At 26.5% G+C, this 18,263-nt stretch overlaps 1 protein-coding gene across 1 annotated transcript; it reads right to left on the minus strand.

Annotated features, from left to right (window-relative positions):
• Window positions 1-1,182: 1,182 nt before the first annotated feature.
• On the minus strand, window positions 1,183-9,843 carry LOC132926982 (solute carrier family 25 member 3-like). The gene is made up of 7 exons (XM_060991421.1): window positions 9,491-9,843; window positions 5,749-5,909; window positions 5,610-5,684; window positions 5,382-5,543; window positions 2,403-2,581; window positions 1,633-1,820; window positions 1,183-1,426 (listed from the first exon to the last, which is right to left on the minus strand). Exons 1-7 carry the CDS (start codon window positions 9,585-9,587, stop codon window positions 1,269-1,271), a joined length of 1,020 nt encoding a protein of 339 aa, XP_060847404.1. The 5' UTR covers window positions 9,588-9,843; the 3' UTR covers window positions 1,183-1,268.
• Between the last annotated feature and the right edge of the window lie 8,420 nt (window positions 9,844-18,263).

An 18,263-nucleotide genomic window follows, 5' to 3' on the forward strand; every position in this document is an offset into this window, starting at 1 on the left:
ATCAATAATAAAATCTTTTTTTGTATTTTTATACTTTTAATTTCTAAAAAAACAACTTGTTAGGAATCTTATATCAAATTTTCAAACTTTTTGACTGAACCAAAAATATAAATTAATACTTCAAATAAAAAATTAAAATATCTATAATAGCTTAAAATTAGTCTTAATATTTTATAATATTCATTGTTTAAAGAAAATGATAATTGAAGCAACAATAGAATGTTTCTTGTTTCTACGAATAATAACTAAAATTGTTTAATAATAAATCCTTATTTTACGCGTGAATGTTCGATTTTGTCAACATTTAAATTTCATGTTTCTGTATAAATATTTGCTGATTTCTGCTCAATTTTTATAATATATATATAATAATTTATTTATGCTAATAAACTCTTTTTATGTGTTTTAAAAATTAAATATTTTTGTGGAATCTTGTTTTACATTTTTAATTTTTTAACCAATCTTTAATTTTTGTATTGAAATTTAAATTAAATTAAATTAAAAAATTTCCATTTTCCATGAATAGCTCAAAGAGATTCAAAATATTTTTGAAAATGATTTTATGAGATTTTATGGTGAATATTATTAATACATTTTTCCAATTATTATGGTAATTACTATCTTCTAACTTGATTTAATTTTCTAACAGAAATGATATTAAAGTTGAATGCTGAAACATTTTTACTGCACCAAAAGGTGTTGACAGACACAAAAGAAAACTAAACATTTTTTAAAAAGACATTTTTCATTGAAAAATTAATAAGTCTGTCGCTCAATTCAGAATCTAAAAAAGTATATAATAATATATTGTATAATTTAAAATCTTTTTATAATCGTATCATGTAAATTCAAATAATATATCAACCTATTATGAAAGTGATTTGTAAAAAAAATGAGATTTTGTCAATTAATAAAAGTACTCTAGCACCTATATATGCTGTATTTAAATTGAAAATATAAAAATATACAATATATATATATATAAATATAGTTTTATAAATTTAAAAAAATTAAAAATTAATTCATAATGCATTTGTTGAAAACTATAGTTGTACTGGATTGAATCTATTACTCATATTTCAATAAATACAATACCTATATAGCCAATAAAAAATTACTGTACTGTACTCTTAGCAATAATAATATTCATGTATAGGTACCATAATAAAAGTATATACACACTTATTTTGAATAACTAGATTTTAATATAACTTTTTAAATAATTTAACATTCTCTACAACCATCATTGTTGTTATTACATAATATTATTATTGTAGGGCTAATTTCTTCTTCAAAGACTCTGGCATTTCTGGTGGTGGTGGTCTGGGTAATCTGAAGAAGACCTTAACTGCATCATAGATAAACCATTGAGCGGCTGTCAATGTTCCTACCATTACAATCCTTGGTCCCAATCCTTGCCATAATCCTAAATAATAAAATGTATCATTGGTAATATTTCGAAACAAATAAAATAAAAAATATTATTTCATATAATGTCATTAAAACAATATTCAAATAGGTTCCTAAAACATTAGTGGTTTTCAAACTATTGGTTATAATAAATAATATTTATCACAACTTCTTACAGTTAATGTATGCTGTGTGTATGTAACTTAAATTAACTACACTCACCCATAAATCCAATTTTCTTAACAATATCTCCAGCAGAGGCACCCTTAGCCTGGTTCAATTTAGACACTAAAGTGTCAGCAGGATGGGAAACAATAGCACAGAATACACCAGCAATGTAACCAGCTCCGAATGTGACAATCAATTGTTCGCCCTTTGTGCATTCTGCCCTAGGTTTAGGCACTACATATCTAAAGACAAACGTATATTGCATTGTTAATATTAAATTTCTTAAAACGTAAATAGTTAATAATTATTAAAATAATTAATATCATTAAATCATTTATAATATTATATACCTTATAATTAGCCACCTGATATACCTACTATTGACAGCTATCATCATAGCATTTTAATTAATACCCAATAAGTTTTCGATTTCATTTCAGATTAAGACACAAACAACAAAAAGAAGAAAATCAAACAATTTTATACAACTACAGGATGTCCTAAAAAGAACTTTTTTTTTTTAAATCGGTAGCCATAATTTTTTTTGTTTTTGGTTCACAACATTGTTCTCATCATTTTTTTTATCTACTATTATTCCGGTTTGTTGTTGTATAGTCAGTTTTTGCCAAGTATCAGCATGGACACGTTGAATTGAAACACGTGTGTTAGTTGTTACGACCTTTTACTAATTTAACGAAAGTGGTGCGGATACTGTGCGACGACTTCGTATCTTATTCAGACGGGGCATTTACGTAGGCAATAATATATATTTAAAAATATATGACAATAAATTATTATTGAATTCTATGATAATAATAACATACTTGTACAGCAATTCAATAGTCTTTTCAAAACATGCGAACTTCATCATGGTGTAAGGGATTTGTCTCATCCACAGTGGCACCAAACTTTTGTAAAATCCATTCAATCCTTCAGATTGTTGAATTTTCGGTAAAGCTTCTCTCAAAGTATTAGCAAATCCTGGTTGAGTTTGGATACGGACCTAGAATCAAATACAAAAAAATAAATAAATAAAAATATTTATCTACTATTTATAAATCCACAATAAACAAGAACATTTTAGTTTGCATGTATTCATGATATACTTTTAATAATTTATTTTGATTTTATTATGATCAGGGAAGTCGTTCCGCTGTAAAAGAAGTCTTAATAGTGAGTATTTCTTCATCGAGTATAATATAGTTAAATGTAATGTATAGGTTTAATTCTTAGGATCTAATTTATACAGTTATTTAATAATTAATTAATTAATTTAAGTTGATAGACTACATTTAAAAAAAAAACACATATTCTTGTAAACCATTACATACATATTACAACATTGTATTACATTAATACAAAATACAATCGTATTACACCGAATTTAAAATCTATTACAAATAAATATTTAACGCAATAGCAGTTCTCTGAAGTAGATGTACAATGTACATGTATAGAAACTACAAACATTTGGAAAACCCTAAGTATCAACTTGATGTTTCTTAGAAATTAATATGGGTTTATCGAGAAAATGTAATTTGACTGACATTAACTATTTAGTAGAGGTCTCACAACTTTGTAAAATTATATAATATATTGTCGTCCGAGGAGAAAACTGTATTAAAGACTAAAGTTTATGAAGCACTCACATTGTTTGTGTGTCCGTGTTAGGAATTATTTCGAACACATTAAAATCGGATGCTTTACAGAATTACATACGTCAGTCACATATATAGGTACAAAAATTATTATTTTAACAACAAATACTCGTCATCCAGAAAAAGCGTAAACTTTTTTCACAATATTCTTTTTGGAAAGTTTAAAAACAAACGCAATTTCAAAAATGGTAACTGCTCTTTATTTTTTTTTACCCTTTTTATTAAATTTATATTTATGTTTTTAAAAACGTTTAATACATTGTGAGTTAAAAATAAATAATAAAGAACGTTTTTAAAAATCCAATAACAACAATTAAGATAGCTATAAATAACAAAATAACTTTATCAAAGCATCTAAGAACAATTGTAGGGACCCGTTATTTATTTTCACGGGAGGGGGACGTGTTTGTTTTGAAACACAAATACTGATGATGGTACAATTCGATAGAAAGCAGTGTTAGTAAAACGGCGGCAGTACCATAAGCCTACTATTGATATAACACACGTGTTATATTTTCTCACGAAGTAAAATAAACATATTTTAAAAGGAATTTTTTCGAAACATAGGCACAGAGTATGTAATATAATATATCCTATATGAGTAAAATGAAAACAAGGATTGCATTTTTCACCCCCCCCCCCCCCCCCCCCCAAACAAAAAATAAACAAAAAAAACACGACGATGTTAGACATTTGTCATCGTGTGGTAAAAACATGTTTTTTTTTTTAAAAAATACGCTTCAGTGGAATGTCTAATATGCCCAAGTCCTCCGCTTTTAATCCCTTAAAAATTATAAATTATTATTTACATCACGTCATACATTTTTATTATTCTTTATAACTTAATTACCAAAATAAACAGACAAATGCATTCATTATGAGTTATGACTTATGAATAAGTAATAATACAAAAGTTTATTTTTTTTTAATCTATAATTAAATATATTTTAAATTAATTTTGAGTATACAAACAAGTATAAAATTAATATTGACACTAACAATAATAAAAAAAAACTAGATAACTATATTAACATGAACCAACAATCAAAGTCTTAGCTTATACATAGCTACCGTATTTTGTTATATCAATAATTGTAAAGGTAATTAATTTGATCTATGTTAAAATTTTAACCAAAGTATAACAAGGTGATTAAAGTATTAAGAAGCTAACATTTTTAAATTAAAAAAAAAACCAATTATTTTTTTGTAAATTTTACCTGTTATTAGTTTCAATAAAAATAACAAAGGGGATTGTTGATAAACAATGAAATAGGTATCAGTGAATCACCTATTTATTGATTTATTATTATATGTATTTTTTAAATTTGTCATAAATCTGTAAATTAAGTAAATACATTTCGTTTAAAGTTAGAATTATGACAAAATTTGTCAAAATTGTGAACATTTGAAAATCATTTAGTAGTTAAAAATTTATAAAATGTTTAATGTTCATACATAAGACTTGGAAATTTGATAAAAATCTCTCATGAGTTATTAATTTATTATAGTTTGAATTGAGTAAAAAAGTTTAATGTAATTTCAGAAATATTTTTTGTGAGAAACTAAAATTAATTGGATATTTTTGCGTAAAAATAATTTACTATCAATCGATTTTCTTATTGAATTGTACCTAATTCAAAAATAAAAAAAACGTAGTTACCTACTTGAAATAGTTAAAATATTAACTATGTTTATATTATCATTTTCTATTTATGCAGGTATAATTGTCTTGGTATTTTACTATTTTTGATCTATTTATAGATACTTGAATTTTTTGACTTAGTATTTTACTAGTGAACCAAAATGCTTGAGTATTTAATACAAGGTCCATTATAATTGGTTCTTACTTCTTACAGAAATTAAAATTATTAAAAATACAGTAATTTATTTTTATATATATTATAGACGCTTTAAAATGTTTACAAAATTATGAAAATATGTTTATTATTAATAAAGTTAATAAAATTTTCAGTATTAATACCTTAAAGGCATGAAAATTAATTATTAAAATCCTTGGTTTATGAGGTTATTTTTACTTTAATTAAAAAAAAAAATTAGCGTACTATTTTACTATCCAATTATATAATTATTGGTTCTGTGTATCTATTTAACTATAATTTAATTTAATTAATATTATGTACTTACTTTTGCAGATTCCATTGGGCTAAGTGCGATATCAGCGAAAAATTCGGCAGATGCGGATGCAGCTAAGTATAACGCTGTTCTGTATACGTATGCGTTCTCTTCGCCAATCATCTCCGAATAATGCACTTTGAAAACTTCATACAAACCAAATTTGCACATACCCTAATGCGGAGCATTACTGGTTATAGACACGTGTAAGCACCAGAAATTATTTTAAATTTAACTTACTTGAGCGGCATATCCTAAGAAAGTGGGCGCCCAACCTTTGGCCAACCCTTTAACACCGTCTTCCTTCAGTGTTATCTATACACACATCATTGTCAAATAATTTTTTTTATATGTTAAAAATATGTTACTTTCTACCTACCTTGAAACCGTGAACAACGTTCTTGTATTTAGCTTGGTCGACTTGTAAGCGACATTTCACTAAGTCCAGGGGTGTAACCATTGCGTGAGTTATTCCACACGACAAAAATCCACCGAGACCGCAAAGCAAAAAATATTTAGTCGATCCAAACGCACAACTGTCTTTAAATAAAAAAAAAATATTAAAATTCATTCTATTATGATGATTTAATAAGGGAAAGGTTTTATAAGACCTAATCCCTACAAGAAGTAAGTATGTATACTTAATTTAAATATTTATTTATTTCAAACCTCAGCGTGGGATCTAGTATTGAAATAGCAATACATATAAATATTTGGTATGCAGCAATCTACTATATAACTTTTATCAATTCAAACAATTATTGCATAAAAGTAAAAAATCGTAAATATTGTGTATTATGTAAACCTATTCACACCATTTTACGGTAAGTTAGTATTGGCTCAAAAATAAATTTAACAATAATAAATTACATAAATATATATTATAATATTCGTATTAATTAATAATACAAAAAATGTAATTTTTTCGGCTTAATTATATTCAACCTACCGTATTACTAATAACAAAATAAATTCTATAGTAGCAGTATAAAAAAGTAATAAAATAAACTTAGTAATACCTAACCTAGTACCAACCCTATAGACCGACAGTTTATCTCCACTCAAAATCATTTTTAGTATGTACTCATTTATGGTTGAATTAAAATGTAATCTATTACACTGACCTTCTCAATTCAGTGATAAATGACATTGCACTCAACCTAACTATACAGCAGAGCGTTATCTACTGTTTATTTTTCTATATTAACTTAACTTAACGAGTTAAAAAAATAGTTTACTTACTAACTTTGAAAATATTGATATATTTATATATTATATCGATTTAAGATTGTAAGAAAAACAAATAATATTTTAATTATTTTATACATTTCAATTTATACTTTTAAATAAAGTTTACCAATTGACATGCCAAGATATACTTATATCTATACTTATACTCTATCCCGCAATGGACACATAATCCTTTCATCATCTATACACAAAGGTTAATCAATATTATTGTAAACCGAAATAGCTTAATACAATTTTGCCTTGATAATTTATTTCCAATGTTTTTATAGTTTTTACAAGGTTTTTTAAAAATATATTTTTAAACATAAATTGACAAATGCTTGATTAATACTTTAATCGGGTTTTTAATTAAATTTAACTATATGTAATCTTATTTTAGAAAAACTACATGTAATTGAATATTAAAATTAAAACAAAGTATCAATTGCAATTGAATTTAAAATGTATTCTATCAGATTACGATTAGTCTTAACATTTTTAAATCTCTGAACCCGCGTAATCGTTGTTTTTTCTTAACATAATTAATACCAATTACACTTACAATAGTTAACTCAGCTTCTTCAACAAACTTCTCTCAGAGATTATCAATTATTTAAAATTTGAAATAATGGATAATAACAAAAGTATACTCTGTAATCAGGTTTTCTGTTTGATTTTATTTTTCATTTCATATTTTTTATTAATGTTAATTATTATATTTGTTAATAGGTTATCAAAATTACCATTTAAAACTACTTATTCATAAATGTGTTTCTTTGACATTCTTACATAGAACTATAAATTATCACAACAAAATAGGTACCAGGTTAATTAGAACTATAAACCTACTTTTAATGCATTATGTCGAATAATTTAATTAAAACTTTGTTCGAGAGTAGTTTTAAACTTTAAAAATAAATCCACTCAGAAAACATACTTAATTTTCAACTACATTCTGTAAGTAATTACTTATTGTATAATATACCTATTAAAAAGTACGAGTATCTACCTAACTAAATATGTTTTTGTGTTATGTGAAGGTAGATATATCAACATGTAATTAAAACAAAAATAATTTTTAGAATTGCCATGTAAAATATCTAAAATTACCTAATTTATAAACGGTTTTAATACAAGCATCACTAATCATACCTATATACATATATTAAATAATTGTTATATTATATTAATAAATAAATCATATTACAATAATCATATAATTTATTTATTTATTTTTAATGATATGTTTTATTTTTGATAATGATTTTATAGGAGGTTTGTAGTATTCCATTTAAGTTAAGGATTAATATATATACATATAAAAAAAAAGTTTAATTAACAAACAAATGAAAAGAGATTGTCCTCTGATAGTAATATATTTATTTCAATCAGATATTTCATATCAATTACTTTAATAGTTATATTTTGATTACATTTGAATAGGTAGTTAAAAAAACCACAAATTTCATTAATATTCCTATCTATCTACTAAATTTTTTCATGTAAAATAAATTCATTTATCTTTATTTTTGTATTGAATACAATGTTAAATTCATTAAAATGAAACTACACTGTAATCATATATCATATATATTTAAATAACAATACACGTTGATTGACAAGGATGACATTGGTACAAAGTTACTTTGGTACAATAATTGATGCTTTCGGTTTTTATTAAATGAAAAATGACAAACAATTTTTTTTTTATGCAATTGAATAAAAGTAAATATTATAATATTACACAAATATTATTCTATATGATTAATATTGCGACGCAAGTATCTACTAACATATACTTGGAAGTCTATTCATAGATTCAAGTATCTTTTAAAATTACTTCCACATTTAGCGAAAATATAATTAAATCATGTATAAAAAGTACTCTTTTAAAATGTTTAACACATACCTATATTAATTTTGTATATTATAATAACCAGTTATATTATTATGTTTGTCAAAATTTTCAGAACATGCAATGTACTCGTAATAATAGATAATTACAATTGTCAATTTTGCTATTCGGTAATTCTTCCAATTTCGTTAATATTTATCTGATTGAGATCGGAAGAAAAGTGATTAAATAGTGGCCAACTAAATATGCAATATACATCAACATTTTGTAGGTATCTTTTACGATACTAACTAATAATAAAAACCACATATTATTTTCATATTTTTTTTTTAAGTGCGTTGATGCAAAGCCGGGCAAAATTATCAGCGAAACGAAATCCGGGCTTGCGCACATGTAAATCATGACCACCAGCTATTTCTACCAAAATATCGATAGGCACCTTTACTGGGCATTATCCAAAAGTGACCACATAGCAAATTGTCTATTAAAATAGATTAGCTGTTATTTGAGTCGTCTACATTAGGCTTTTATGACTTTAGACTTTTTCATGGGGGCCTAAGACTATGTTGAAATCAATTTATGAATAGCGATTAACTCAAATGTATAGTTTGATAATTTTAATATTAATATGTTGCATATAATTGTGTATTCGTTCAAAGAAATTGTGTTTTTGGGGTGACACATTTAATGAAAAATGCTAATGTTGATGGTATAGCCACTTTAACAAATCACAAGAATGTTCTTTGATAGACATTCACATTTTTAGATTTACAGTTTTGGGTGGAATTTAAACGGACACTATGCAAATACGTATCAAATATTTTTATAAAAAGAAAACAAAAATTATAATTTTAACATAATGTTAAATTATAATGTCGTGTGTTCAGGGGTTCGATGAAGGTTAAACCCGCAAAACGTTACTAGAAATAATTAAATCGAATGCCGTGTATCTAGCGGCGTTAAACATGCCCTGCAATTGAATGTAACCCGACAGATTCTGTTGAACGAATTACGAGTACGTGTTTGTGTATTATACCTTCGACAACGGCCGCGGCCATGGAGCCGTTAGAACTGAAGTCAGGCGACGGGAACACTTGCCGTCCCGCTTGGACGATTTCCTGTGAAGACCTCATGACGGTTTGATTTGACGTTTTATTAGAAAAATATATGATATATATTATATAATATATTTTACTCGCGGACGGAGCGGCGGCGGTTGTTGTGCGGACTGCGCGACACACACACACACACTGGCGGCGGCAACGGTCGGATCGTCGATCTTGTAGAGCCGCGTGTGTCGAAATACGGCGGAAATCGCTGACCCAAATTATCCTAATGTCAATGCCAATTGTGACAACAAATAATAAAAAAAAAAAAAAAATTGCAAAGTACGAGTAAGGTACAGTAATAGAAAATCACTGGCACCGGCGCTTTTCCTACTTAACGGGCGGCGGCCGTTTCGCAAACACGCGTAACGATATAGGTATTATTATTAGCTCCGCAGCGGCGAGGCGGCCTGTCGTAACCTCCGCTGTGTCCGCGTCGGCCGTTCCGCACGCTCTTGTACGCTTGCCAATATGATGCCGCCGCAAGTACGCGTGGGGTAGGCAGCACTCAGAATTTTTACCCCCCCCCCCCCTCCTGACTACGACGCGGTCTGTCAAATCCAAAATCCTCACACTTTTGATTTCGGAACGAGACTAACGGCCGTGCAATTTCGCCAGGGAAACATTTGGCCGTTTCGGCGGAGCCGCAAGGGTATGAACATTATATTATACAATATTATGCAAAGTTATGTGTGGACTCTACTGAATATTTAATGTCGGTCACGTTAAATATTATCGACAAACCAATAATAATTTTAAGCAAACATCGGGTATTTAGGGTTTTCTCAATGTTCGTAGTACATCTACATCTAAGGTAAAGGGAAGTGTTATTGCGTTAAATTGTTGATGATATAATACCATGTAAGTGCCTAAATGGTAACAATATAATATTAATTGTACAAAATCAGTTCTTATTTGTATCGCGACATAAAGACACTCGATACAAATATAACTTGTTTTCCCCTTTTTTCTGATACTTGTGGTGGCCAGAATAGAAATAAAAATGTTGCAGCAATTCGTATTATATAGTTCAAACTAGTAAGCATATTAAAATAATTGAGCAAAAGTTTTTAGAATCAACTCATTGAGTATAATGATTTTTATGATTTAGCAGTGTTATCCAGTGGATATTTACAAAATACTGGTATGAACATACACGGTGAGAAAGTTAACTGGTGTAAGGCTTTTGAAAGCGGACCATTTTTAAGGGGTTGTATTTAGGCAATATTCGATATCGTGAGTTATGTGTAACTGTGTGTGTTGATCATTAGTGCGCGTGAGTTCCCCGAACGTTTTATGTAATTAAAGATAAACTACGGCTAAAATTCTTGGAAATCAGTATCGTACATACGTAGTCGCACGTTAGAAAAGTAGAAAAGTTTTCTAAAATAAACATAAAATTAGTAAAAAGAAGGTCAACTGGACGGACTTAATTTATACCTAAAGAAGATGATCAACTAAAAAAAGTCTACTCCAGTATGTTACCTATATCGGCTATATCAGCAGCTAAGTAAAACGATTTACAAAAATTATGTAAAATAAATAAATAATATTTTTGTTACAAAATGATTTAGAATCATTATTGTATATAATAATATTATAATACGATACATACACATTTCAATCTACTTCCGTCCATATAGTTTCTATTGCTATAAATTAATTAAATAAGTTAGAAATTATTTTAATAATACTGGAGTGTCACGATTTTTGGTTTCACTACAAGTATTATAATTGAATTAGCATTATTGTGGCCCGATCTAATACTAGTAAACGGTTTGGCCACGTTATCCATAAAGAAAGAAAAAGTAGAAAGAAGTAATTGTACGTTGAAGGATTCACTGGTGGCGCGGATGCGAGATAACAAAACTGAGGCGTAGAGTTACGGCATTGCCTTTGTACAATGAGGTGTTAATACCATATAAACCACGAAGCCATAAATATGACATCATATGAAGCAGTCTTTGATCAAAAAGCACGAATGGGACTGGCAATAAAAGTACCTCGACAATTATTAAAAAATATAATGACAAGCGTCAGGCACACTAGAAGAGGATATGTTGAAAATGCTTTTAGATCCAGTTACTACATCTCTTCCTACCACTCCGGAATATCAGAACGATGAGGACGTATAAGTACTCGATACTGAAATGAGTAATAATTCAAAAATATTTCATAATATTTATACCTTTTTTAAATTAAATTATGTTATATAATTTTTTTAAGAAGAATCTTGCCTTTTTTTTTATTTACATATAAAATTACATACAATTTGATTTTATTATATTTCCAGCATTTTACACATTTATTTGAATTAAATTATGTTTTATAATTTTTTAAGGGTTCCAGGTCAAAATATCTCTGCAAAAATATCTCCCATGAAAATTTTTTAATATTTATAATATTTTATATTAATTAATTAATTTGTTTATTTTAATTTATTATTTAATTATTATTAAAAGGAGGTACAAAATATATTAATATATTATATTTATAATAACACTGATGTCTAAAGTGATTACCGAAGTAAGTACATTTTCTAGTAATAATGTTTATAAAATAATGGTAATTGCCCACAATCTTAAATTTTAATTTATATCTTGATTCGATTGTATATTAAATTAATTAATTTTTATGACATTAATTACCTACTAAATTTATTTAATTTTGTTTAATTAATACATCACTCAATCGTCCACAACCTTAAATTATAATTTGATATTTATTAAGTTGTAATATTATTTTTGTGATAAGTTTTTATTTTCTGTTTTTGTGACAAACATTATTGTATACAATATGTAAAACTCACTGTATTATTAATACAGTCGATTATATTATAATAAATAATTTATTGTGTACTTGTAATAAATAATATTAATAACATATTATTTAAAAAATTACATTTTATGATTACAATAACATATTTTTAAATATTAAAATATTTTCATGGGAGATATTTCCATTAAAGATATTTTGTACAGGAGATATTTTAAATTGGAGATATTTTGACCGGTCACCTTTTTTAAGGACGGTCTTGCCGATTTCACGTTATTTCCAAATAAGATATTGACCACGTGTTCACCAAAAAAATTGTGTACTACGCTTATATAGTTATATTAAAAGCTTCAGCACATATTAATTTAACAAACACAGTTGTAATGCATAATTTAAATTGTGCAAATTTTTCACGTGTTTATTAGATATTGTCCCGTTATATATTATTTTGATTAATCAACATAAAAGGTAATAAGTACGGAAACGGTTTAATATACAATCAAAAACGAACAATATTTAATATAGGTACATTGATTGTATAATATGTATCCACACATTTTACATCAATCCGAAAAAATTCACAAAAAGTCTATTTTACAATTAAAAAAAATATATCATCCAATTATATATGTATATATGAGCACTATATACATAATAACTATAAAGACATATCTATACCATAATATATCATTTTTTTAACCCAGCATCAGTATGTTACATAAACTTATTACTGTATTAAAGGTTTTAATATGAGCGTAGTATAGGTACAAGTGGTTTTTGTAAAAACGTCGTTGATCTCATTTGGCGGAAACGGATATTGGTGGAAAAAGTAAAGATACACTTTTGGTGGAAACGGGTATCACCCCGTATCGGCAATTTTTCTGCCGAATTCACGAAATCAACAATTTTAAAAATGCGGCGTAACATGTATATTAGACCTAATAATATAACTATTATAATAAACTAATATATTATCACTGATTACCTATCAGCTAAAGAAAAGTCCATCATCACCGTTCAACACAGTCAGTTTCGTAAATATAACAAATACAATATACAGTTTTATTAAAATGAACGTTATTAGCGAAAAAGACAAAACAATTTTAATTTGTGATGGTTTTAAGTTTGGATTCCAAAAAAATTTAGTCAATGTCGTTAAGCGATGAACGTGCACAAAAAAAAAATATGTTCAACTTATTTAAAAACTTATAAATGTAATGAAATCCAGTATTCCGGTTCGAAAATAGTACATTTATTCACGATTGTGCGAAAGACTTGGAGCAAAAAATCAATATACAAATACTCAACGACAATTTAAAACGAAAAGCTTTAGAACATCTCTCTGAACGACCTGCAAAATTATTTCATGACGAGATGAAAAATTGTAATGTAAGTACATTAACAAACTCAGACATAATTTACATAAAAAATAATATGAATCATGCTAGGAATTCTTTTATCCAAAATTGCCACAAGATGCGAATGAAATCCATAACATTTTATCGTCCATTTAGATTAAAACATTTATAAATGAGAACATTTTAATGGTAAATGACCCATTAAATGGCTTTGTGATGTTTTTGTGTGATGAAAATATCAAATTCTTAAGTTCACTAACTACAATATACCTACATGGATGGTACTTTTGATTATTGTGTTCAATATTTTTGCCAATTATTTACAATACACGGACTTAACAATAATTATAATATGCCCTTCTTATTTTTTTTTGCTAAGGGATAAAAGTCAAGCATCACATAAACGAACTTTAATCGAATTACGTAACCAATTTTTGAAGTCCGTGGACATAATGGAACCGAAATTGTGTTTTATTGGTTTTAAAAATCCATTCATAATGCATTACTTGAAATTTGGCCACAAATTGAAATTAAGGGCTGTATATTTCATTTATGTCAATCTTGGTAGCGTAAATTACAAAAATTTGGTTTAGCTACGGAATATTAAAAAAACGACGAGATTGAAAAAAATCTCACATACATATTTGGCGTTCCATTTGTGTTTAATTTATTCTGAAGTTATTGTAATTTTTAACTAAACAATTATTTATTTTCAGGTAGTTGACGTTTTTGCTATAGATCTTGGTGAACTAAAACCTGATAATGACAAAATAATTCAATTTTCCGATTATTTGAGCTGAAATGACATCTAGTGCACAAAGGTCTACGTCTACTAAAGCATGTGAATAATTTCACAGTAAATATAATTCTAATTTTTCATCAACTCACCCTCATATTTACAAATTTTTGGATGTATTAAAATCAATGCAGTTAGATAAAGACATACAGTATTATTAATTAGATCATAAAAAATGGAAACCAAAGTTATTAGAACAGCAACAAAAAATAAAATAAATTGTATTAATAATTTAATTGATAAATTAAAGACGAATACGAATGCAATTTCAAAATTGCAATATTTAAAAGCATTGTCAAATAAATTTAAATCGAATTTAACCGAAAAGAAGAAACCACTATAAATCGACTCAGAATTGGGCACTCCAGATTAACACATGGATACCTCATGTCAAAAGAAGAACCTCCAACATGTGAAGGATGTGGAACCCTCCTCACCATCAAACACATACTAACGGAATGCCAACTCTATCAACAGGAACGAATGAACTCCAATATTACAGAAACACTTGATTCACTACTCGGTCCGGATCCTGCTCAAAACAGGAAAATACTTAATTTTTTAAAATCAATTAATTTAATAGACCAAATATAATATAATGTAAATATAAATATGTAACAAAAAAAAAAAAAAAACTGTAACTAATGGCCTATGATGCCGGGTTTTTTTTAAAAATAGATCAATAAAAAAAAAAAAAAAATTTAAATCACGAAGTTAAGATATAATTATATAATATAACAAATTTAAATTTTTATTTTTATCATTTGTTTTATGTTGATTATTTATTATTTTTTTATGTATTGACTAATATATTTATTATTTTTTAAATTTTTACTCAGACATTATTCACATGGTCTAGATTCTGACCGAAGTGAAGAATGTATTGATTTTACAATGATGAATGTTTTTTATTATTTTTATTTTTGTGTCTCTCATCACGTTTTGGAGTAATAATAATAGTGCTTTGATTTTTGAAAAGGAAATTGAATCTAGTTTGTACTTTAGAGGGTTAATAGTAAAGAATTTCCAGTAGTTTTCATTTTTTCAAGTGTCATGAAAAACAGGAAATTTAACGTATAACCAGTTTTCGACTAAATTTTATTTTGCTGTAACTCAAAAAGGAATCATTTTAAATACTTGAAATTTTCACCAGATGTTTATATTCCTGTTATCTATTTATTTTCGATTAAACTTTCAAAATATTTTGACTTTTTTTAAGCTATTTGCAGATAATTTAAATCATCGATTATTCTAAATTATTTTTCTTAAAATGCATATAAGAAAAATTTGGCAATCCAAAAAATCTTTAAAATTTAATACAATGTTTATTAAAAGTTAAATTAATCATACTAAAAAAAAATTCAAAAATCGTTATTCACAATTTTTGTTTATAAGTATTTATCGCGAACATTTTCAAGGAATTTTGAAGTTGAAAATTCGTAAAACTTTTGTGATTTATACCTGAGGCTAAAAAACCCAATACAAGGTTATCCATAAGTTTTCCTTCAAGTAAATGTAAAAAAAAAAATTCTAGCGTCAATATAGAAAACCTTTTAAGAGCGTATGTAATTTAATTTTTACGAAATCGCGTAAAATAACGATATATTACAATTAAATATAGGTAATAATATAATATATCCTAGACTGACAAATCATCTTCGTTCAGAATCGTTTTTCATATAAAATGATACCTGTCATTGCATTCAAATTTAACACATGTATTATAGTGACCTCTCCATCTCTAGTATACAACAGAACGATACCCACTTGCCCACCCTCTTTTGCAAATATCGTAAAACAGTAAAAATAGATTTATTATTGTAACTATAAATAAATAATATTTAAAAATGAACATGAAATGTTATTGCGTAAAATTCATAATAACATGAAATAATTAACATATTATTAATTCGTTATTTTATCGTTTAAATAAATAATTTCGTCCAAATTGAAATTTAAAATGTCTATAAAAAATATTAATCTTTATATATATTTTAATTTTTAGATTTTGTAATTCAATATGAATTACTTATGAGGAATCAGTATTAAATTTTAAAAACTTAAAATAAAATATATAGAATTTTTAATTAAAAATAGTTTGTAATTTTATGCTATTTTGATGAATGAATTCTGTAAAAATTTTAACTTCAAATGCATATAAAAATGTGTATGTCTATGTATTTTTAATATTTTAATACAGATAAAAGAATTTATTTATTCTTTTTTTTTATAAGAAGATGCCAATTTTGTAAAAAATTGACAAGTATTTCTACCCAGCAAATAATTTTTAATTGGCATTAATAAACATAAATTAAACATAATTATTAGACAATTTCTCATGTATATGTTACGCCGAATTTATGAAATTGCCGATTTCATGAAATCGGCAGAAAAATTATCGATTTCATGAAATCAGCAACGTTGTCACCGAGTACGTGAAATCGGCAACTTAAAGTGCATAATACTGCCGATTGCGTGAAATCGGCAAGACCCTTCTTAAAAAATTATAAAACATAATTTAATTTAAATAAATGTATAAAACGCCAGAAATATAATAAAATCAAATTGTAATAATAAATATTATATGTATATAAAAAATAGTTTAAAAGTTAAACAAAAGTTAAAAAAGTTAAGTTAACAAATCTTGTTAAGTTAAGTTATAGAATGTTAAATGTAATATTAATAGTTTGTATTCATAAAAAATAATATTCTTTATTGATTAAAAAATTCCAAATAAATAGAAAATACTAATTTCCATAAATAATATCCTATTTTAAACAAAAAATATTGATACCAGTTACCAGCTAACAAACGTTGCTAATTGGCTGCTAAATGATGGTTCAAGAAAAATTTGAAAATATGATTTCAATGATATGGGTGGGGCTGGGGAAATGTGTCTCCAGCCCCACCCTAAGTTTTTAATTTTTTCCGATTAAAAAATAGGCTTGCAAATTGTGAAAATATGCTTGCAAATTGTCGCTAAATGACTGCTAAGTGTTGACTTGAAAAAAATGTCAAAATTTTGAATGGGTGGGGTTGAGGACATGTACGTGCAATAAAAAGACCTCAATGACCAAGATAAAATGCTTGTACGTATCATAGCATCTATCATCATAGGTAATAAAGATTACGGCGTGGTAATGCCGATCAGCACGCGTGCAATTATTGTTTATTTATAATCCACTAATTGTAATTATGTCATAATAATATGTTACCGAATTCATGCAATCGGCAGAAAAAAGTCTGCCTAATTCACGAAATCGGCAATCAAAATTTGCCAATTTCGTGAATTTGGTAGCCAAATTGCCGATTTCACGTATTCGGCGACAACGTTGCTGATTTTACGAAATCGGCAATTTTTCTGCCGATTTCATGAATTCGGCGTAACATATATATATAACTACAAAAGAGTTGGAAAATTTTGAAAATGTTATCGTACCGTAAATGATAATTTAAACAGATGGTAAAAATTTCAAGTATATATTGTTATTTTTTAACACAAAAATACAATAAAATATTAAGTAATATGTAATATCAAATATCGATAATGTAATAGTAAACACTTAATTTGAATGCTCATAAAAAATTACTTTGCCTTTACGGAGGAATATTTTTCACAAATACGTTGTTTTTGATTCAGTCAATTGAAACTTTATGACTCATAAATTGTGAGTTGTGGGTATTTGGTCTAGAATAAAAATCAAATCAAATTTAGGTCGTTCAAAAAAAAAAAATTATTTAAATAAAATTCAGCTGTTAAATGGTCAAAAATAG

Source organism: Rhopalosiphum padi, chromosome 3 (genome assembly GCF_020882245.1).
Source record: "Rhopalosiphum padi isolate XX-2018 chromosome 3, ASM2088224v1, whole genome shotgun sequence".
In the NCBI taxonomy this organism is placed as follows: Eukaryota; Metazoa; Arthropoda; class Insecta; order Hemiptera; family Aphididae; genus Rhopalosiphum; species Rhopalosiphum padi.

Excerpts from the sequence above, each read along its gene's own strand:
- LOC132926982 (XM_060991421.1), bottom strand. The coding sequence starts at position 9,587 with ATGAGGTCTTCACAGGAAATCGTCCAAGCGGGACGGCAAGTGTTCCCG. Across the intron at positions 5,685-5,748 it reads ACGTTGTTCACGGTTTCAAG|ATAACACTGAAGGAAGACGG; the intron begins GTAGGTAGAAAG and ends ATGTGTGTATAG. Across the intron at positions 2,582-5,381 it reads GCCCAATGGAATCTGCAAAA|GTCCGTATCCAAACTCAACC; the intron begins GTAAGTACATAA and ends ATTTGATTCTAG.